The sequence below is a fragment of the Delphinapterus leucas genome, chromosome 10 (genome assembly GCF_059928025.1).
Source record: "Delphinapterus leucas isolate spDelLeu-1000000601 "Yukka" chromosome 10, BTC_Dleu_Yukka2, whole genome shotgun sequence".
Taxonomy (NCBI): domain Eukaryota; kingdom Metazoa; phylum Chordata; class Mammalia; order Artiodactyla; family Monodontidae; genus Delphinapterus; species Delphinapterus leucas.
The window spans coordinates 12859741-12882877 of NC_143138.1; the positions used below are offsets into that span (position 1 = coordinate 12859741).

At 40.2% G+C, this 23137-nt stretch overlaps 1 protein-coding gene across 1 annotated transcript in view; it reads right to left on the minus strand.

The window, feature by feature from the left end:
* The window catches only part of LOC149748138 (uncharacterized), a 145719-nt gene that overhangs the window by 56232 nt on the left and 66350 nt on the right, over positions 1 to 23137 (minus strand). Inside the window, exon 4 of the mRNA XM_089918176.1 lies at positions 5226 to 5308. Within this exon, the coding sequence (XP_089774302.1) occupies positions 5226 to 5308 (83 nt within the window). The remainder of the gene's footprint in view (positions 1 to 5225; positions 5309 to 23137) is intronic.

Consider the following 23137-nt stretch of genomic DNA (forward strand, 5'->3'; position numbering starts at 1 on the left):
CCAGAACTGGTCCAGCTCTTCCTTTCCTCAAAGCGCCTGTGGCCGGAACCCCCATCGATATGGGTCTCCTGCGTACTCTCTGACTGTGGGTGACGTGGCCTCATTTGTGTGAGTCTCATCTTTGACAAATATTTGGAGCTGGTGAGGGTTCTCGAGACCTTCTGGAGAATCTCCTACAACACTTCCCACATCTCTGAACACAAAATATTATGTTTGCTCCTGTTTCTCTTCACTTGGATGAACACTGAAGAACATAAGGATGTGTTTTTATGTCAATTTTATTTTTAAACATATTTCTCTTCAGTCCCACAATTAAACAAATTAGCAGTGTCATTCAACCAGAAGTTTTAGATATGCTGAAAGAGAATAATAGTCTATAGTACAATACAATCAATGGCATTCACTGAGAAGCTCCATGCCAGTTTATCTGTGACATTCCATCCTAATGTGAATTGATTTTAGGAGAAAGTAAGACAGTATATACTAACTCTTGGCCAAAAAAAAAAAATTAAATAAAATAAAAAAGGCTGGATTTGGGGTACAACCTAGAAAACCACTGATCATGTCTTGTGCTTTCTAAATGCTCAGCCATTCTTAATGACACGCTACCTGGTAGTCCCATGCCTCACGGAAGTGTGCTGTACATCTCTGTTTTCAATATGAATGCCACAAAGTGTCATGGAGCTTTTTAATGAATATTAAAATGTTCATTTTAATATTAAAAAGTCTGTGGATCAAAAAAGACTACACGATACAGAAGAATCCAGCTCACTCTCTTGGCATTGTAGTTACTCTTTAAAATTATACTACATAACTTTGTATAAAATGACACAATCTAATATCAAGTGATAAGAACAAAAGTCCTTCAATACTATGCCCAACTCATGAGATATTTCATTCTCCTCCCAAACTCCTCTTTCTCTCAGACAAACCAAATAAGTTCAAGACTTGTGTATTTGCAAGCAACGTGGTTAGGAGCAGACCTGTTTTCTTGTTTTGTTTTGTTGCCATGCCAAATTTCTGTACAGAAGTTAAGAAAGGAAAGCCACTGTAACTGCTCTTATCTAATTATGATGACAGATTACCTAACTTAAATACTGGATTCCCATTTGTAAGCTCCATCACTAGATTTTAATTCTGTAAAATTAAAGGCCATGAAAATGTTGGCCTCCCTCTGAAACTTCACAGCCTGACCTTAACCTTCTTTGCATATATCATTCTTGGTGGAAATTTTCAACAGCTACAAAAGGCAAAAGGGTGTGTCACATCTTGACTTCTTAGTCATATTTCCTGAGGTTGCCATTTTCGTACATTTAAAATATTTACTTATGGCAACATTTAAGTAATTATAGTTTAGGAAGCCCCGTTCTCTCTTTTTTTTTTTTCTATCTTGGTAGAACCCCTTCAGTGTGCTGTACCACAAAAGAGAAGTTCTCTGAATCAGGCACTACTTAGTGAAGGGCTAATGTTCATACCTGGTAAATACCAAACTTCTTGCATTGAAATCTGGAGTATTCTTAGTTTGGTAAACATTGTTATCTTGCCTTTCACACTGGACACTAGGACAGCTCTAGATTAACACTGCTCTTTCACCTCCACATTTACATCAGTGGTGCCCACATCCACCTGTTCTCACTTCTAAGCACCCAATACCCCAGACCACCCAAGGGAAGCTGAAGATGCCATTAGCCATGGTCCCCAACCAAGAAGAGGTAATAAGCTAACGAGTCATCAAGGAAAGCAGGCAAGCAATGTTGGGTGATAGGAGAGAGTCTGGGGGCCCATCACTTTTATGGATCCATTAAGCCTATTCCTAGTACCCCGACATCACTGAGTTGCCCAAACTAGAAACAACCAGCACCCACACCTCTGCCTTCCCCCTTATTCCTCAGGTGAGCTGTACCAAATTCTAACCATTCTACTTCCTGGTTACACTAGTTGAATCCTTCCCTTTCTGTCCCTCCAGCATTGCTGCCTCTGCTCTCACCCACCCCTCCTGCCTGTCCACCAAGATTTCCAACCGCTCTCATAGTCCTCCAGTCAACTTTCCAGACTGCCACCAAAGCTGTCTCTAGAAAACACAGATCTAATGGCTGTACCCCCTCAAACCATGGACAACTACAGTACTCTTCAAACTATCAGTGAAGAGAAAAGGGAATGCAAAAAAATACACCAATAGAACATACTCTGAGATTCCCACCACCCTTCCCCTTTTGTTATGAATGGGCAAGAAAGAAGGGATCTGGAGAAAATAGATGTGGAGAATACGCAAAGGGCCAAGAACCAACATTTCATTCACATATTTCTTTCTGGGTTTACTTGGCTCATCTGTATTTTGGGTCTTTAAAAAAAAAATTCAACTTGACTTTCAATCATTTAAAATAATCCTAGAAGCATGTCCTGTTATGCATTGCCAAGTTGCATTGATGCAATTTCATTACTTCTTGAAAGGCCACATATTAAAAACACTACTAGCAGTCAAACTAAAGAAAATAAAGTGATTTGAGATATTTTTTAAAGCAGTTACTAAAACAGAAACAAATGTTATTTTCAATCTCTGGCTCACTGTAAACTGACAAGATATGAATATGAATTTTACCAAGTAATGTATAATGACTGCTTCTGCTCACCACAATCACATGCCAACGGCTCAATGCTATATAGTTCATTTGGATGTTACATGTGGAATATGTCATCTAGATAACAAACCATCCTCATTAAAACAGACTTACTCTAGCTAATTTTTGAGATTGTAACATCATTCACATACAAAGCTTAGTAAATACTATTCTCAAATTTGATTTTACAAAAGTCATCGCCAAGTTTTCAATTTCTAAACAAGTGAGAGACAATACCTGACAAATTGTAAGGTGATGCCATATGTTGTCTAAATCGTAGTCAATTCACCAACATATGCATTAAATATGTGTTTTGGAAACAAATTCTGCCAGGTGCTTGTCTGGAGTATAAAGTATTTGATACGATGGATCATGCCCTTGGGAAGATTAGTCTCCATCTGGTAAGAGAGTATGTACATAAATGGCACAACCTCTTTGCAATAAAGTGAGAGAATAAGAGGAGAGCCATGGGACTACAGAAAGGAAATCATTTTATGTAGGAGAGGTATCAGGGAAGACGCCATAGCAAAGGTAGGCCTTAAGGACTGGATGGATAGGAATTCTGAACTCTTAAGTTTCTACTCCTAAAATGGAAGTCCCAGAAAAAGCTTCTAATCAATGTTTCTAGAGTTAGCATTTATTGAGCAACTATTCTGTTAAGAATTTCATAAATGTTACATGCGTCCCTATATTTATAGCAGCACTATTTACAATAGCCAAGACATGGAAACAACCTAAATGTCCATCAACAGATGAATGGCTAAAGATGTGATTGATATATATATATATATATATATATATATATATATATATATCTCCAATGGAATATTACTCAGCCATAAAAAAGAACAAAATAATGCCATTTGCAGCAACATGGATGGACATAGAGATTATCACGCTAAGCAAAGCAAGTCAGAAAGAGAAAGACAAATGCCCTATGATATCACTTATATGTGGAGTCATATATTAATATACAACACAAACGAACATATCTACAAAACAGAAACAGACCCACAGGCATAGAGGACAGACTGTGGTTGCCAAGGGGGTGGGGTGGGGGAGGGATGAATTGGGAGTTTGGGATGAGCAGATGCAAACTACTATATATAGGATGGATATACAACTATTATATATAGGATGGAGTCAGTGAATTCCCGAGTCATTAGTTCTTGAACATTAGTAAGCCAAAATCATATTTATATCAACACAACAATTAATCACACAGAGAAGATGACAGTCTTAGCAAGAACAATCAAGGGTCAAAATCATTATATACTTTGAATATAAATATGGCTTGATACAGTAAGGATTCGAATATGCCAGAAACAAATCTCATTCCCACAAATGTAACTGAAATGACAAGAATGTCAAGAATTCATATACTTAACATACTTATTTATTCTGTCTTCCAATACCAGTACTATGCAGTAGTTTTATCTTACACTAAACTATTAAGATATATATTTGTTTTAAAAGTTATTTACATTTTGTTTCTCAAAGTGTGATCCAAGAACCTTTTATGTTAAATGTATCACAGGAGAGTGCACATTAAAAATACAGCCCCTGGGGCCCCACCCCTCACCCGCTTAGCCAGGCTCTTAGGGCCCAGGAATCTGAATTTTCAACCAGTCCTCCCCTTACCCCCAAGTGAGTATTAGCTGCACATTCAAGTTTTCAAACCCTTTGTCTGGAGTTTCCTCCGCTACCTGTTTCCCTCTTGGTTTCTCTTCTATTGGAATGTATCTTTGCCACTTTAAATAATTACCTTAAACATTCTCCAAATGCCTTCTAGTGGAGTGTAGTCACACCACACCAAATGAAAGAAAACTTGCTTCTAAAAACACTGAAATTATACCACTGAAAAGAGGATTATTTCAAACCATTTTTATAAACCTTCTTTCTCAATATCTAGCTCGAGTCAGCAAAAGTGGCACTGATAGATGCTTTGGGTTCCGCGTAGGCAGAATAATGCATCCCCCAACCCCAAAGATGTCTCCATCCTAATCACTACAACCTGTGAATGCTACCTTCCACGGAAAAAGGGGTTTCACGGAAGTGATTCAATTAAGAACCTTGAGATGAGGAGGGTCTCCTGGATTATACAGGGGGGCCCAATGTAACCAAAGGGTCCTTAAGAGTAGAAAAGGCTGGCCGAAGTGAGTCAAGGAAGAGGTGACTGCAGGGGAAAGGGACAGGAAGAAGCACTGTTGCTGGCTTTGAGAAGGGAGAGAGGGGCCACAAGTGCCTCTAGGAACTAGAAAAAGCAAGGATGTGGATTATCCCTGGAGCCCTGTTGACACCTTGATTTCAGCCTCATGAGACCTGGGTTGGCTGTCTGACCTATAGAACTAGGAGATAATAAATCTGTGTTGTTTTAAGTCCCCAAGCTCGTGGTCATTTGTTACAGCAGCCCTACAAAACTCATCCGGGTTCTTTGAAGAAAAGGAAATAAACACTCAGATTACCTCCAACACAAAGGCCACAGTACAGTGGCCCACATCCTTTCCAGCCTTCCCGCACAGGTAAAAAGGGAGAATCCCAAATGCTCATTGCAGACAAACGAGATATGGCCCACACAGTTTCCAACAGCACTGCCACTTCTCTTACCCGTCTCTCTCCTTATCCTGCTCTTGCCACTCAGACCTGCAGCCTATCTGCTCACCTTCCACCAAGACAGCCTGGTTTATCACCTTGGAAATTACAAAAAGGAGAGGGTCTAAGTCAGGGTTTCTCAACTCCAGCACTATTGACATTTAGGGCCAGATAATTTTTTTTTTTTTTTTGGCGGTACGCGGGCCTCTCACTGTTGTGGCCTCTCCCCTTGCGGAGCACAGGCTCCGGACGCGCAGGCCCAGCGGCCATGGCTCACGGGCCCAGCCGCTCCGCGGCATGTGGGATCTTCCCGGACCGGGGCACGAACCCGTGGTCCCCCGCATCGGCAGGAGGACTCCCAACCACTGCGCCACGAGGGAAGCCCCAGGAAATTCTTTTGTTGTGGGCACCGTTCTATGCATTGTAGGATACTCAGCAGCATCCCGGGCCTCTATCCACTAGAGGCCAGCAGAAACTACCCCCCCCCTCCGTTATGACAATCAAAAATGTCTCCAGACCCTGCCAAGCGTCCCCTGGGGGCCGAAAATGGTCCCAGGCTGATAGCCACTGGTCTAAGGCATATGTCAGTTTAGCTGGTGCTCTGTGCTCTCTCCTCCTCTCCACCAGTTTCTCCCATGGAGGGGGAAGCCTTCATCATGTGCATATATTTCGCTTACATTGCAGCTGGTCTCATTCAAACTAAAGTTTCCCATGAATTCAGTCTGTTTGGCATTGTAAAGCAGCGCTAAGTCAAAACTCAACCACAGGCCTCTTTTAATGGCCCCACTACACTTACTCCCGGCCACAGGCCACGGAAACATGGCCGTTCCACAATGACCCACAACCCAAGCTTGCCAATGAGCTCAGAATCCATTCCGCCGCTATAAAGGCCAATGCTTGCTATTTCACTGTTACAAAGAACTCTCTAAAGCTCTCTGCAATTTACTACCTCTACACGATTAATAAAAATCCTTTCAATCACAAGGTTTAACACAGTGTAAACCAAATATGCAGATGACTGACTTAGCTTGACTCTGATGACAGAACAGATGTTTGGGAATCAGATCCCAGGAAATAGCCACCATCTCAGAAAGAGAATATCAGTCTACTAGAGAAATAGAGAATTTCCTCAACAAGTTCTAAGAAAATGACTTAAACCAAGATGTTAAAAGATCCTGTCTTACGTAGTTCTTAATTCCATTCAGACGTTCCATATCAATTTCAAAATAGCAAAACCGTAAATGGAAAACACAGCTCCTATTCTTACTGAAATCTTTTTTTTTTTTTTTGGCGGTACGCAGGCCTCTCACTGCTGTGGCCTCTCCCGTTGCGGAGCACAGGCTCCGGACGCGCAGGCTCAGCGGCCATGGCTCACGGTAGCCGCACCGCGGCATGTGGGATCTTCCCGGACCGGGAAGCAAACCCATGTCCCCTGCATCGGCAGGCGGATTCGCAACCACTGAGCCACCAGGTAAGCCCCTTACTGAAATCTTAAACAAAAAAATACAGCTTCTAAGATTGGATATTAAATTCATAGGATCACCATTAGTCTAGTCTCGATGGAGGTGGGTATCCAAATTGCAGAGATTGGTGACTTTACAGAATGTTCTTCCAGGGAATAATGCATATAAATCCTTGGTACCTACAAATAACCAGTAGCATTTTAACAGATCAACTTAACTGCAACCTCCGTACATTAATCCTCCATAACTATTGCCATCGTAATTAATTCTAAGGCTTCAGAATTTTACATTTTTCTCTCAATGGCCTTTCTCCAAGTGAACAATATTCTTATGAAGTCTGAAAATAATATCACGTTACCCTGAAGAACTAAGGGCCAAGGTCCTGAACCAAACAACGTGCTCCTTTTGGATTTTCCTCATTTTAGGTAATGATACTGGCCTTTGGCAATCAACACTGCCAGCCACAGACTCAAATTTTCTTTTACCTTTTTGGAAGATGTTACACATTTTCAATTTGTTTTGAAGATTTGAAATTAAAGCATTTATGACACCTGAAGGGGGAAAGCGAAAGGAAAGAGTTTTCAGGGGCAGGTGAAGATGAATCTTCTACGCTATGGGAGTTTGGGATTGACGTGTACACACTGCTATATTTTAAACAGATATGGGGCTTCCCTGGTGGCGCAGTGGCTGGGAATCCGTCTGCCAATGCAGGGGACACGGGTTTGAGCCCTGGTCCGGGAAGATCCCACATGCCACGGAGTAACTAAGCCTGTGTGCCACAACTACTGAGCCTGCCGCTCTAGAGCCCACGAGCCACAACTACTGAGCCCACGCACCGTGTCTACTGAAGCCTGCGCACTCCACAGCCCGCACACAGCAATGAAGACCCAACACAGCCAAAAATAATACGTAAATAAAAATAAAATAAATTTATAAAATAGATAACCAACAAGGACCTACTGTATAGTCCAGGGAACTCTGCTCAATACTCTGTAATAACCGAAATGGGAAAAGAATTAGAAGAACAGGTACATGCATATGTATAACTGAATCACTTTGCTGTACACCTGAAACTAACACAATGTTGTTAACCAACTATAATATAATTTTTTAAATTTTAATTAAAAATTAAATAAATAAATACGTTAATTAATTAAATAAAATTGGGTGCAGGGCACTGCCAGGGAAGACGATGACAGGGTGGGGTGGGGAGGAAAGACACTTGGACACCATTACATCCTGTCTCCAAAATACCAAATTCCAAAGTACTGCATTATGAATGAAAACATCAAGACAGGTAACAGCACGGAGACTGTGTCTCCAACCTAGCTACCCTCATCAGGCTGGCGGTGACACCTCCTTTGGAACTAAAGTAGGAAGGCTGGGTGAGTTTGCAATCTGGTGAAAATACATACAAGCTAAGATTTCTAAAAGACTATTTACTAACCTATACTCACCACTTTTATCTGGCTTGTGGAGAAGAGCCGGGCGATGCTCTTAAAAGGACTGAGTTAGAGGGTTTTAGTCCCTGCCAGATTTGATACCTCGTAACTGTAATTTTTACTTTGAAAGTTACTCAGGTTTACAACACACTCTTATAAAAATAATGCATAAAGTAGCTCCTTATTTCTAAACCCAAAATTACCAGCATATGAAACCAACTCTTGTTAGTCTTAGCAGTGGTTTTATATCTTTTTCGCTGCTAGGGAAACTGAAACATCTTATTCCTACATTCAGCATTTGCTGAGTGCCTACTCTGTGCTAGGCCCCAAGGACACGTATGAATAAAATATGGTCCTTGCACTCTCCACGTAGTGGTGGGATAATAAAACAATCAATAATAACAAATAATAATAAACAACGGCAAGGAGTGTGCCAGAGCCATAAAAGAAGAAAGCAGTACAAGCGGCAGAATGGATATTTTTTTCCCGTAAAAAAGGATATAAACTTGGGTTTCCTACCCTTATTCCCAACTCACAAATTATATTTTCTGTTGTGGATGGCTCATGATGACCAAAGAATTTCAGTATGATTCTTTTTGGTTGGAAACCTCTCTGGAACAGATTTAACTACAACACTGGCCTCTACTCTGGAATGTTCAGCTGACAAAGACAAGTTTTACACCAGCAACAATCACTGACTTTCTTCTATTCCACCACAAGATCTAGCATAGCATGTTCATTTTATCCCGTGTTTGCTGTACCCCCTACACGACTTTGTTAACATTTCAGATCTGAGCTTTTAACTCATTTGGCTCTTTTATTTTCACTTATTAGCTAACAATTTTTTAAAAAATCAATGAATAATGTCTGAGTGGCCACAGGTAATAAAGCACCATGGGAAATGTACAAAGGGACAGCAGTTTGCCCTTGTCCTAAAAAAGCTCTCCAACCTTAGTCCAGGAGACAAACCTGTAAACAAATAATAAGGCATGAATCAGGAGACTGTGGATGAGCCCTGGGAGATGACAAGCAATGAACTTGGCAAGTGAAGGTCTCCAAGTTGGAACACAGGTATTATATGCAGACTGGGGGAAGGAGTCTTCTATTTTTAAATCCCCCTCCCCAGAACGAGCACTATTTGAAAACCTCACCTAGGTAAGAAGACAGGGAGTCACATAACGCTTAGCCCACAACACTTATTTTTAAAAGTCATATAATACTTGAGATGTTTGATTATAATATTTGAGATGAAATTATTTCTCAGCTCTTGGCTTATTTTCCCTCTATACCCTCATCTTTAGGTCTGGAGTGGTTTCTAGTAGCTTTTTCACAGATGGCTAGCTATGGGGAAAAAACAATATTGGGGGGAAATTTTTTTATACTACCTGGAGATTATTTTGCAATATATAAGATCAAAAGCCACAAAACATGTTTATTCACAGTTCTGGCAGTGCAGCTTCTAGGCAAATCCGTCCTAGGACTAGGATCAAACATGTGAAAAAGATTTTACTATAACAATGCTTTATATCACAAACTTACTTTTGATGTATTTTGTTTAAATGTCTAAACAGTATTAGAATGGTCGAATTAATTACACTAAAAAAAATTTTTTTTAACCCTGTATACTAGGATTTTTCTCCAAATCCTGTTTATTCTACCCATTTTACCTGTATCCTGCTTCATTCATGCCGGTGAAGGCTGATATGTTTTCAAAGGAAGTGCTTTGAGGGTTACTCTTCAGGTAAAATTCAACACGAACATCTGTCCTTTCAAGCAGCTAATTCCTTTTTTTAAGAAGCTAAATGTTCACCTACATTCGTTTTTCCACTAGATAACAAAGTGTGAATGTAGGCAAAAGGCAGTTGATGAAATTCAGATAAAATTGTTTACAATCTTCTATTACTGCTCTTCATTCATTGTTTTCCTCAACCATCACACCCTGTTTTCTGTATCTACCATGCACTTCAAATTGTCTATGAAATTTTTAAAAATTCAGTCGTTGTCTGAAAGTGTCTGGCACATGATGAACTTATGTGGTTGTTTTTTTTCGTGCAACTTTCATCCATGGCTGTTTGCCTAAAAGACCTGCTTGAGCCAAAATGTTGTTTGTTTGGTTTTTTTCTAAATTCTGGCAATCAAATGTAGCTTTCATTTGTGCCACTTAATTTTAACAATGGCAGAAAAAAAGGCTTCTTTATAGGACTGAATTACTTTAATTCTGCCAGTCAGAAATGACAGAAATAAATTAATGGGGTTGATGTCACATGGCAAAAATGCAGGGTAAATTACTCTTCTATGACAGATATAAGTGAAATCTGTACAATGCCAATGTTTAAATTACTTTCAGGATTTTCCCTGACATTTTTACTTCAAAATCTAACTTCTTGGGTACTACTTTAATTTCTCTTGATTTTTGAGAAAATGCACATGTTTGTAGCACATAAGTCTTAACCAACTATGGAATACCTTGAGTTATTTACAGGAAAATCTTATTTTCAAATTCTGAATAACAATGTCATGTACTCTAGTATATCAATCACTATCATGTTCATTCTGTCTTACATCAGAAGGTGGTTTTTACGCCAAAATGTTACTTTTTTTAATCTACAGATGGTTTGATATGCTTTGCTGCACAAAGAACCTGGCTGTCTTTTGGCTGGTACACTTTTCCAGCTAAAAATGAGAAACTGAAGACAGAAAGCTGAGTAGGAACAAAAGATGGGGAATTCAGATAGACTTCTACAGCATATTTTCATTATTTATTTTCTCTAAGAGATCTGAATATTCAGCATGCAAGTAATGTTCTGATTTGAATATAAACTGACGCCACTATTTTAATTTCACAAAAAAAAATCTGTGGGATTTAATCTACCAAAAAGGGAGGAAAAAGGAAAGAAAGAGAAAAGTAAGGAAGGGAGGTAAGGAAAGGAGGGAGGGAGGAAAAAAATAGTAGAGTGAGTTTTTATGTCGGTGGTTAAGTTCAAACATTAAACAAAGGTCATATATCATTCAAATTCACTTTGAAAATCCCTTAACTTTTCCATAAGACACTACAAACATGATTTTGTGTAGACAACTCTTGACAGCAACCTTCACATACACAAAGTCTGGGAGTTGCTGAGTTAGACTCATTGGAGGGTCACACAATAACGTCTGAACATTCAAATCATTCCTCTCTTAATATAAGTATTATACCCCTAGAGTGAAATGGAAGGTTTAGCTGAAGCATGCTAAAGTGGTAGTGCTTTCCAGCAGGTTTTAATTCATTCTGTTGGAATAGGAAGCTTCTTTAACTCTAACGCCTATTAATAAATTTATTGTTGCTGTAGTTTAAAAAATCGTGGCTTCACATCTTGAGCTCTTAAAATGGTGGTATGAAAAGTAACTTTAAGAGTGATTTCTTCAAAAAATATTTAATCTGGTTGCTATTTTAAAAAATTAAACATAACCAAATAAGTGCCAAATATTTTCTAAATCCCTTCATACCTCTTTTTTTTCCCTTGCTTCTCCGCTGTTTTGGAGTATTTTACCCCTGGTCTCCCACATCCAGTACTGATAACTCTAACAGAATGTGTAGGACTTAAATAAGTGAGGATGCTGTCCTGCCTCCTGGCTCTGTATCCCGGATTTGTGGTGGGAGAGCAGCCCCAGAACTGACCTGTGAGGAGGGTCAGGGGGCAGAGCTGCAGGCAGCCCTGGGACAAGGCTACTGCTTTTAGGAGCCCCAGGAAGGCCCCTTAGTCCCCAGACATCTTGTTCTACCCCTTCCCTTTCTTCCTTTTCGTTCCCAAATCTACAATGTCCTGAGCTCCAAAATGAATTCTCATCCAGTGTACCTACACTCCAGCAGCTTTAAAACCTTAAAGTAAAACATTATGAGTGGGCTTCCCTGGTGGCCCACTCCAGGGAAGTCACTCCAGGACTCTCCAGGTGGTCGAGAGTCCGCCTGCTGATGCAGGGGACACGGGTTCGTGCCCCGGTCCGGGAAGATCCCACACGCGGCGGAGCGGCTGGGCCCGTGAGCCATGGCCGCTGAGCGTGCGCGTCCGGAGCCTGTGCTCCGCAACGAGAGAGGCCACAAGAGTGAGAGGCCCGCGTACCGCAAAAAAAAAAAAATTATGAGTGTTATTCACTACTGATGAGTGTCATTCACTATTACACATAAAGAAGCCCACTGGCCATTTAATTCTTAAACAGCCAGAAAGAAGGGCAAGCATTACCATGAATGTGGGACACGGGAAGTGTGAAAGGGCTCTTGTTTTTTTTTTTTTCCTTTATGAATTAACCAGCGTGTGCTTAAGGAAACAGTCCATTATTTCAGAAAACACAAAATTCCATCATAAAAAATTAGGAATGATTTGAATTATTACATCAGTGAGAGACTAGCTTCTAGAGATTGAAGGATGTCATCAAAGAATTGAAAAATTAAATTAGTGGTGGAGCTAAGAGAAAATTTTGTAAGGGAAAAGGTTATGCTGGGGGAGGCACAGAATTTAGGGGCAATCTAATAAATTCTGAAGGAAAGGGGACATGACAGTGATGACTGTTATTACTCCTCCTGGACTTTTCTGTGCTCCAAGTAGAGACATGGGGATCCTTTCGGGGGACTACTCAGTCCCTTTGAAAGTCTCTATCTCTGTGCATCTCAGCTGCACATTTTGGAAGGAAAGGTGCCCCTGAGGATGACAGAACATGTCAATCAACCATGTGCCCAGGTAAGCCCGGCAGTCAGGCTTGAACAGTCTCCACTGTAATTCTATCCTAAGAATCCCAGGGTGATGCCCCAGACAACACGTGAGACCGGCAGCCTCTCCAGAGCTGCCACAGTCAGCAGTATTTAGAGAAAAGGCACAAAGCTGTCGCACGTATAACATGCACACTAAGGAACACCACATAAGAGCCAATCAGAACGACCCTGGGGCCCTCCAGACTCATGCATGTGAACAAGGATGAGCCACCAACGAGCAAGGCTGCATGGGATCTGTGGGATTTGCGGGCACGCTCTGACTTCAATACCCCGAGACTCGGCTGCACACCTCTATCTTTCCCATTCCCATTAGCTCACCCTTTTCTGGCTGAAAAGAGCTCAGTGAATCAATGGCTTCTGTTGAACTGTTTATATATTTTTCAAGTCCTGATTAGGCCATTAGTCACTGAGCATATTGCACAGTCAACTCGAGTAGCTGCAATTATGCAACTTCCCAAGAACATACCGGGAGTATGTACAGTGAGACCACGGTGCCAGCAAAATGTGAAATGGAGATCATTTGTCAGCAATTTTAAGAACCGTGCACTTCAAGGCCAAATGAAATAGACACGTGGCAGATAACAGAAGCTGGAAGAAAAAAAGATGCATGATGAAAGTACCAACGTTTACTCTTCTGAACACAGCCGAGACCTGAAAATGAGAGCTCCCTGTACAACAAACAAGTCCCAGAAAACGGTGCTCGATGTCACCTGTCCCCCTTTGCGGTAACGTCCGCAAGAGCCTTGATGTAATGCGGCCACCAAAAGCACAGAACTACTGAGTCTTGACCTCATTCTCGGGGAGCAGCTGGTTCCCCTTCAGAGTGCCCCCCACACCTGACCAAATCTGTATCCAAACACAGTGAATATCGAGTCTCACGTGAAGCATTTCCCTCTTCCTTTCGACTATGTGTTCTCACTTTTTATTTTCAAAATCAGCAAAAATTATGCAATTCGATATTCGAGGATTTCTCACCCAAAGCAATAGGGAACACTCATGGAGGAAAAAGAAAGGAACATGGTAAAAGGAGCACTTAATTTCTTTTATCAGGATGCTGAATCGCTTCCACACGCACTGCCTAGGATAAACTGATGACAAACATGAGTGGAGTCTTTTTCAAGAAAATTTGCAACCTCCCAGCAGAGAAACGGGAAACTATGGACCATGAGAAGTGGGTCAGTGCCTCTACATTTGCTGGACAAGTAATAACATAAGCAAGAACCTTCCTAAGAGTGTTTTATAGTATTTTTCATGGCAAGGCTAATACTTTTTAGTCTGTTAATCCACACTTCCCTCCTTCTATTCATACACTTTATATGGTATTTATTGGTTGAGTTATATATTTTAGCTGAACTTGGAATGACAGTTTTTTTTAAGAGGCTGCCAACATGGGTCAGGAGGAACCTCAGAAACCTGGCTTGCAGTGGCTCTGCCATAAGGAGCCCTGACAGCCAAAACCAATCAGAAAGTTGATGAGATCCAGGTTTCCAAAACATAAGCGAAAAGAAAAGGCATCCTTTGCTTTCTTCCATCTGGCCTTCTCAAACAAACAAAAAAAAAACTCAGGTTATTTACCAAAAAGGACTCCTTTTGTAATGTCACCAACCACTTGCTCGTGTGTTCAGTGCAAATCTAGATATCCATTCGTCGGTCTAACTTCAAGCAAGATGCAGCTTTCTTCACCTTGGACCGGGACAAGGTGTGGAAGAGATATGGCACCCAATGGGCCAACACACCAGAGGCATCCAACACAGCTGCATTCTAAATGAACGGCGGCCCTGAGTCTCTCCACGGACAGCCTTCCAAAACTAACTGTGGCTGTGAGGATGAAGACGGCAGTTTCTCAGCTTCAGCGCCTTTAAGGTTATTTCAACTTTCCGCCTCTGTTAACCCTCCTGCAGGAACTTTGGACACAGAGCTCTCCTTAATACTCACAGGCAGAGACGTCCAGAAGAAAAATGTCTCACTCCTCCTTAGAGAACTGAAGACCCGAGCCCTCTGTCTTCCCTTTTTGGGGAGATTAGATTCGAGGGGCTTGAAGATGACCTGAGAGAGCTTATGACAGACTCCTGGATTTCAGCTCAGGACAAACAAACCTTTCACATGAGTCCTTGCAAACAGACAGAGTTCTTTCTGTTTGAATGTTTGAACCCCATATTCTAGTACAAACATGCTTGGCACACTTAGCGCCAGAGTTTTCTTCTTGGCAAACTGTTCTGCCGCCACTATGGATATTACCACCACTTCAGGATCCCTGCGACTTTCCTTTCCTCCCCTGCTCCCCCCGCCGTTCCCGTCTCCCAGAGATCTTATCTGTGCCCAGGCTGCAGGGGCAGAGGTTGTGCCTCTGGGGGCCTAGGAGCTGTCAACGCCCCTGGCAGGGGCCTGGTTCGTGCCACACTTCTTCTCCTGGCCCCTCCTTGGTCTGGCACGATGACAGAATATGGCCACTTTTTCATCATGTGTCTGTTAGCTCAGATGCCGACCACAGGGCCGACAAATTAGCCCATGGTTGATGGCTTGAAGGCATGGGGACATCTAGGAGCACCTTCAACTCCAGGGAGATGGTAAGGAGAAATCACCTTTCTCAGCTCTCATCTCTATTCCTTTGGGAAGATCTTAGACTCTACTGATAGTGGGAGAGCAGTAGCCCTCAGAAATGATCAAATCCATCCCCCCTTCCCATTTTAAAGTTTCCCTTATTGGAGGCTCAATTCCTTATTGGATCACGGCCAAATGATCAAGGGCTACTTTTTATAGGCATTGAAACATAAGAGCTGGAGGTGGTCTTAAAGATCATTTGATTTCGTGGTTTCATGAACTGAAACTCTATTATTAAATACAGAGATCCCTGGGCCTCAACCTGCCCCCCTCCCCCAAGCCTTTAAGCTCATTCAGTAGAGGCTGGTGGGAGGCCTAGAACTCTCCAGGGGTTTCTGAAGCCACATTTGAAAACCACTGATGTAATCCAACTTCCTCATTTTCCTAAGGCCCAGAGAGGCTAGGGTATTTGACAAAGGCCACACAACGGTTAATGACACGCCTGAGACGCCAACCTAGTCCCTGGTGTGTGTGCCAGGCCAATGACATCCTTTTCCTGTACTTCCTAAGTATTTACTATTCTGTAAAACCGTAATCATTTAGTCTCTGCTAATAAGGATAATGTCTTCTTAATGAATACATAATTCAATTTCTTTGAATTTATTATATAACCTCTACATTTTTAGAGTCTCATATGCAAGTTAAGTGTCACCTTCTTAGGAGTGTTTTCTAAAAGAACAAAGGATTCTTCATTAATTCACCTTCGTATTCTAAAGGTGAGAGAGACTTCACGGGGAACAAATCAGAAGCACAGTGAATGAAACTTTCTTTCAGAAAACCGAGGAAACGGTCAATGGACCAACATATTTGTTAACTTCTACAAACAACACACACACACACACACACACACACACACCCTTCAGCTTCTGGCTCCAGGAATTCTTATTATGCAGGAAAAAAGTTAAAAGCGTTCACTGTCATATCAGTTGAACTTGTAAGAGCGTGGGAGGTTTTGTTCACTATAGTACTCCATTCTGATCACTAATGCCGTTTACATATTAGCTTGGAATACATACTGATAGTAAAGTAATAAAACTGCATTTTGCTAAACTATTCTAAAATGAAGGCTTTTCCCAAATGACCATGGCGTCTCCGGCCCACCATTCCCCACCCCCGTTACTGAGAACGAGTCCCGTACGGGGCTCTGGGTTTTCCCTTTACTGGTGAGGAACAAACAATTGAATGAGTAACAAGGAGGCCATAAAGGGGGCTCCCCCGCCCACAGACCCGGGCGTCTCTGCACATTCTGAAAGGCAGGCACAGGACTGCTGCTGCACCCACGCCACATGCCAAAAAACCACCACTTTTAAAGTCGACTTCTTATAGAAAACCCAGCAGTCCTCCCTGTTACAAGCTGAAGAAGAGAATACTGCTTTTTGCCAGTAGTGAGATGCATCAGTTAAATCGGCCTCTAACTTACACAGCTGACAAAATGTTTACAGGTGATAAAAAAGAAGTTACAGTTTACTACATGGCAACAAATCAGGAAACAGAGAAACCAGTCATTGCTCAATCTTTAAACTGTTAAAAGCTGAAACATTCTCCAAGTGTTACCAAGCCCTTAAACAAAAATATAATTTCACAAAGTGAGATATTTTCTTTTTTGATAAATTCTTCTGAGAGCAGAAATAGTGACTTTAGTTCTGCCTGTATATTTATTTCTAAATATTTCTCTGTTCTATATGCAAACTTTTAAAAATGGAATAGTTCCAGGAACAAAAAATTTAAGTAACAGGTGATTAATATAATTGTATACAAATTCTAAATATTTTGGATAATTAAAAGAATGGCATAATACCAAATTTCCTTAATTGAAATTTCTGTATTTTTGAAGACTCCTCCACACATGCCTGCAAATTCAAAAAAATTACTCAAAACATATTGACTTTTAGCTTCTTGATACTATATCTTGCAGGGCATGATGGCGCAGGCAGTAACGTTTCCAGTAATACCTTGTTACACAGATTATATATAATCATCCTACAGTAAATAACACAGAGTCTAAAACTTAAAAACCATATCAGATTCTGAAATACATAATGTGTCCTTCTGAACTTCCAACCATATAGTCTTCTGAAGTAGTATATCCAGAAGCATGAAAAACAGAGGCCATTTCCAATCTGGTAACACACCATGAATTAGTGAATTATCTTCATAGTTCTTGCCCTAATTAAGACCAATCAGAAAAGCACCCATTCAATATTCCAACAGACAACCAGAGTTTCTGATTGTGTAATTATTCCCCTCACAGGGGTCCACCTCAAAGGTATGAGACACACAGGTTTTTGAAGATTATGCTGGAAAGAGATGTTTATTGAGGAAGAATTACTTAGGATAGCCAAACTTGCCCGAAATAAAGATTCTCTGCCACTGGACCCACTCAGTATTACACTCCAGGCTAGAAACAAAAAAGATTAAATAATATATTCATATGGGGAGCCAATTTTTCTATCAATAACAAGCAGAAAACCTTATGAGACTTTTAAGGCAAGATTTTTTTTAAGCCCTACAAATACTTAAGGACAACCTCCCCAGACTTTTTTTTAAAAAACACAGTTTATTTAAAGACGTAAATGAAGTCAATCTAATAAACAACAAATATTTACTGATAACCTTCTATGTGGCCAGGATTATGTTTCTAAGTCCCATGACCTTTCAGGATATTTACAAAATTATTTAACTTTCTAAAGTATGTCAATAAATAATGTAGTCTTCCAAAATGTTCCTGGGGCTGTAATTCCATCTAGTTTCTATGATGACACTATAAACCTCGGATGGAATTACAATCTTAATGTGGACAATCAGGGTGCGTTACTCTACGTGCTCGGGGAATCCATGATGAACTCAGCTTCTAAAATAATAACCACCAGGCCTTTGGCATGTAATTACAACCAGGAAGCCAAGCCATCTACTGGCTAGTACATGAGAAATGTTCCACTGAAAGTACCTCTCACCTCACTGTAACAAAATCTGTTTAAGACATCTGAAAAACTGCTTCATCTCCAAAATTAAAATTTCTACTTTTGTGATAAGGAAATAACCACAAGAGTTTACTTCACAGATATGTTAATATATATCAGTGGTGACAAGATTATCTGATACTACCAGTGAAATCTTAGAGTCTTCTCATATCACCTTCAGACACCTGAAAGGTAAAGTCCATAAAGTGCAATATATAAAGAAACAAGGAAAAAAATCATACTCAAGAGCCCTATGAAATTACTGGCATTTCTTCTAATTCTTTGAGAGGAACCTGACATCTATTAACATAAACAAAGCAAAGTGCCTGGTGTCTGTAAGAGAGGAAAAAAAAGATTTATCTGGAAAGATTAAACTCAGAGTTGTAGAAAAATGAACTTAGAAACAAACCCAGAATTTCCCTGGGAAAACAAAAGACAATGATACTATGTGTTTTTTTGTGTTTTTTTTTTTTAGAACTGAAAATATCTTTAATCAAAAAAAAATCAGACCATTTTAATATAGCCACACTTAAGGGGAAAGGATTTACAGAGATGTACACCAGGGGGCGGAATCTTGGGAGACATCTTAGAGTTTGTGCCTACTACAGGGAAAAAGCAATATTTGAAGATATGTCCCAGGTCACACCACATTTAGCACCTTTGCTCTTAACCACTGTGCTAAGGGAATTGCACATCAAATACTAGAACAGCACAGAATTGGGCTCAGGATCCTAAGGGTATGGCAGGATTTCCTCTAGAGCCACTGAGGACTGACTCACCCCCAGGCCAAGTCATCACCTTTCTTCCATCTTTGCAGGTCAATCTAATATCCTACTTCTGGATCCAAAATTCCACTTCTATGGAATAAATGACACTTATCAATGTAAATACTCTGTGTGTGGCTCACATGTATTTTTCAAGTTGTCACAAAAGACAATGATACTATGAATCGGAGTTCTTTTTTTTTTTTTCTCCCCAAGCAGCCTGGATAAAAGAAGAAACACACACACACACACACACACACACACACACACAACAAGTACCATGGGTAATGAAGGAAAAGATGCATAGAAATTCAATCTCTATATCTGTATTTAGGACGCATATGGCTTTCTTCATCATACCTAACTTTATTTGGTACTGGTAGAGGTCACCAAAGCTCTGTAAAATCAGTATTGCCATAGCAACCAGGAGGCTAAAAAAAATCCTCTGCCAGAAATCCTCACCAAACACAATATAAGACATAGAGAAATTGTCCTTTCATTTGGCCACCTTTAACACCATCATGCTTCTAATAGCAAAGGTATGCGACATTCCCATGAAAACTCACTTCCTCCAGGGACCTCTTGTGGATTATGTGTCACTGAGTTCCTATATCACTAAGACTTGAGAACTTACTAATAACATTAGCCCTTAAGTTTATTTTCAAACTCCAGGGGTTTGTGTGCACTGCATCACAATGATTACCTAAAGTAAAAAGTAGTCAGATAGTGTCAAAACAATTTTGATGAATTTCCATGAACATGAGACATATCATTTAGTGGCTTTACTTAAAATACCTTCTTGCTTAAAAAAAAAAAAAAAAAAAAAGGACTAACGCAATGTCTGTCTCTTGGGAGTCTGCCCCTCCCTATAAACTGAGAAAACACACTTGGTACAAGTGAATAAAGAAATAATTCTTGAAATAGCTCTGAAGTCGCAGAAAGAGTAAGTGTAAAGAGGGCTCTAAGCTTAACTCCAGAGGCAAGTTGGTACAGTACTAGAATACCAACTCAGTTAAGAGTTCAAGGCTTCCCTGTTTGAGGACTCTATCTCAAGGACAGGCAAAACTCCTAACTTTGGCCTTCTCCATAGGGCACCAAGGAAATTCATAAATGGTTAAGTACCTGCTTAACACTGAAGCAGGTTAACATTGAAGGCTGAGTAATTTTTGATGAGTTGTAACATGCTGTTGACGTAATATAGCCATCCTCACTCAACCTAATACAGCAAACCGAAAAAAATAATAAGGGTAATGGAGGGAAAAGGGAATTCCTTACATGCCCACTTTCCACAGAATATTCTCAGTGACACTTGGTGTCCTGTGCAATGACAAACGGTGCTACCTAAAAAGCTGTGCCATTCTAGAACTACCAATAAACTATTTCATAAAATTAAATTTAATATCTTGAGATTCCCACTAATGATACTCCTGACAAACATCAAAAGCTGGTTAGAAAGCTCTTTCCTTTCTCTCAGTGCTTTACTGAACGGAAGCATGGCAATATGCTTGGTGATGTGTGTGTGTGTCTGTAAACACATGACCTTTCCTATATGCAGCAGGAATTTCCTGTCTGGTATATTTTAGAGCAAATCAAGACAATACTCTTCAGGACAGAGCCTGTGAGTCAGGCAGTATTATGGGGCTAAAGCGCTTGAGTCTGCTTAAGTCATAGGGAAGCAAGTTTAAAGGCCTGGGGCTGTTCTATTCCAGACAGAAAAGAATGGGAAAGAAGGTGAACTGTGTTGGCCATTAGAATGTTTTTCGACATATGTTCTCATTTGTTTCCTCATTTGGAGTTTACAGTCACTATAGGAGAACAAGACTAAACAAAAAATCAAAAATGGTACTATTTAAGACCTGCTGTAGAGCACAGGGAACTATACTCAATATCTTGTAATAACCTACAATGGAAAAGAATCTGAAAAAGAACACATATAACTATATATTTACATATAACTGAATCACTTTGCTGTACACCTGAAATACTGCAAACCAACTATACTTCTACTTTAAAAATTTTAAAGTTAAAAATTAAAAAAAAAATTTTTAATGGTACTATTCAGGTCCACGGAAGAATACGTTGGTTTTTGAAAGTATTATTTGTGCTCTGATTGGTGAGGCTCTCGGAAGAAGAGACAATCCCAATAGATGACGATCTTCAGTACTTAACGCCATCAGGAACTTGACCTTCTCCAGCCTATACGGCCCACTGCTGTTATGCCTCCACTTGGAAACTAGATACATGAAGGACATTTATTTATTCACATTACCGGAGAGATTAACTCCAAAGTTCTCCTGAATGTCTGACAGGTCTTCAGCAGCAACTTATTCTTTACAGGTAATTAACCTCTTGATGGGCTTAGAGCAGTCACAGCCTTAGAAGCCACAACACACTGATAATAAGTTATAAACCCGGGGAGAGGATAATTGTAAAACAGATTTCCAGGCTCGTTGGAAAATATATTTCCACTTATTGAAAAAAAAGTACACTCAACTTTCCAGGAGTATGTGAATTGCAGAGTTGCAGCACTGGCAGGGACCTCAGAAAATCACTGTACTGCAACTTCTTACGCTAATAACAAGAAAATGGAGGTACCAAGAGGGAGAGTGGCTTGCCCAGACATATTCTACTGGACACAAATTAGGTTAGCGCTGCCTAAAGTCAGACCTGATTACTCAGCGTGACAAACTCTTTCCCATGCAAGCCCCTTCATAAATCATGCTGGTGCCATTTAGACAACCCATGCCTCCTGCCCTGAGGTCACCTGACTACATTTTAGGAAAGGACTAGGAGATAACGACTAAGCTCTGAAAATGGAGAATGAGACGAAGCAAAAGGGGGAGATGAGAAGAGAGACAATAAGAAAAGAGCCAAAAGACAACTTATTTCAGTGCTTGCAACACCACTTGTGCCTCTCCTTATATTTAAGTGCAAGATGAAATAATGTGCGGCGAGCTTCATGCAGTCTGTAGTGACGAGGACGATTTCTGGCCAGGATCTCATGGAATGTGTCACAGAAATATTCCTTTGGAACAAGGTCCCAAATCATGACTTGCTCCTTTCATCACTAGGTCTCATGGCAAAGCTCCTGAGGGTAGGGACCTGGTCTGTCTTGTTCACTACTATACTCCCTGAACCTCGAGAATACGCAGCCCAGAGCAAGTACTCTGTAAAATTTACTGAAAGAATGAACAGAAACTCCTAAGAGGAAAGAAAAAGAAATAGGCATAGTTTGGAAACGCATATGCAGTATTATCATTTTCTCTAAGGAAAAATGAAAGAACACCCATTTGAAATGTAAACAAATGTGAAAAGATAGTTTTTTTTGGTATTTATAAAAAGTTAAAAATGTAAAGCACCTGGGAAGCAGTTACCATCACTTCCATTTATTAAGTAGGTACCATTAGTTAAGCCAACACAGTTCCTGTGTTATAAAGAGTTTACAGCCCGAAGCGCAACGCCAAGAAAACACGTTAATTAAAGGGTGGTAAATAAACATTCACTGGGAAGATACCATGAACAAATAATTTCAAAAAAAAAACCATGCAAATGTAGTTGAAATAGAGTAGAAATGGAAGCTCTAGGCACTGGGTTGTTCAGACAGAATAAAGGTGATCATTGTGTATTTTCTAATGAGCTCTATATATTTATATAATTGACCTGTTTGCAACCACTGAAATCAACATTTCTCTCTGCTTTTAAATTCGAACCTGTACGTTAGCAGCTCTATCACAGCCACAAATAAACTATCTGACAAATAATTTGGACAATTACTTTGGGTCCTCAGACAACTTGCTAGCTCTCTAATGAAATAAACTGATAAAGTATAAGTAGGTATAATAATATTAACAAATGTAATTATAAGATTTGCCTATTTTTAAGAATTCAAGAAAGACAATTAAATCCAATTAATACACACACATTCACACAATGGGAAGTAAAAACAAATA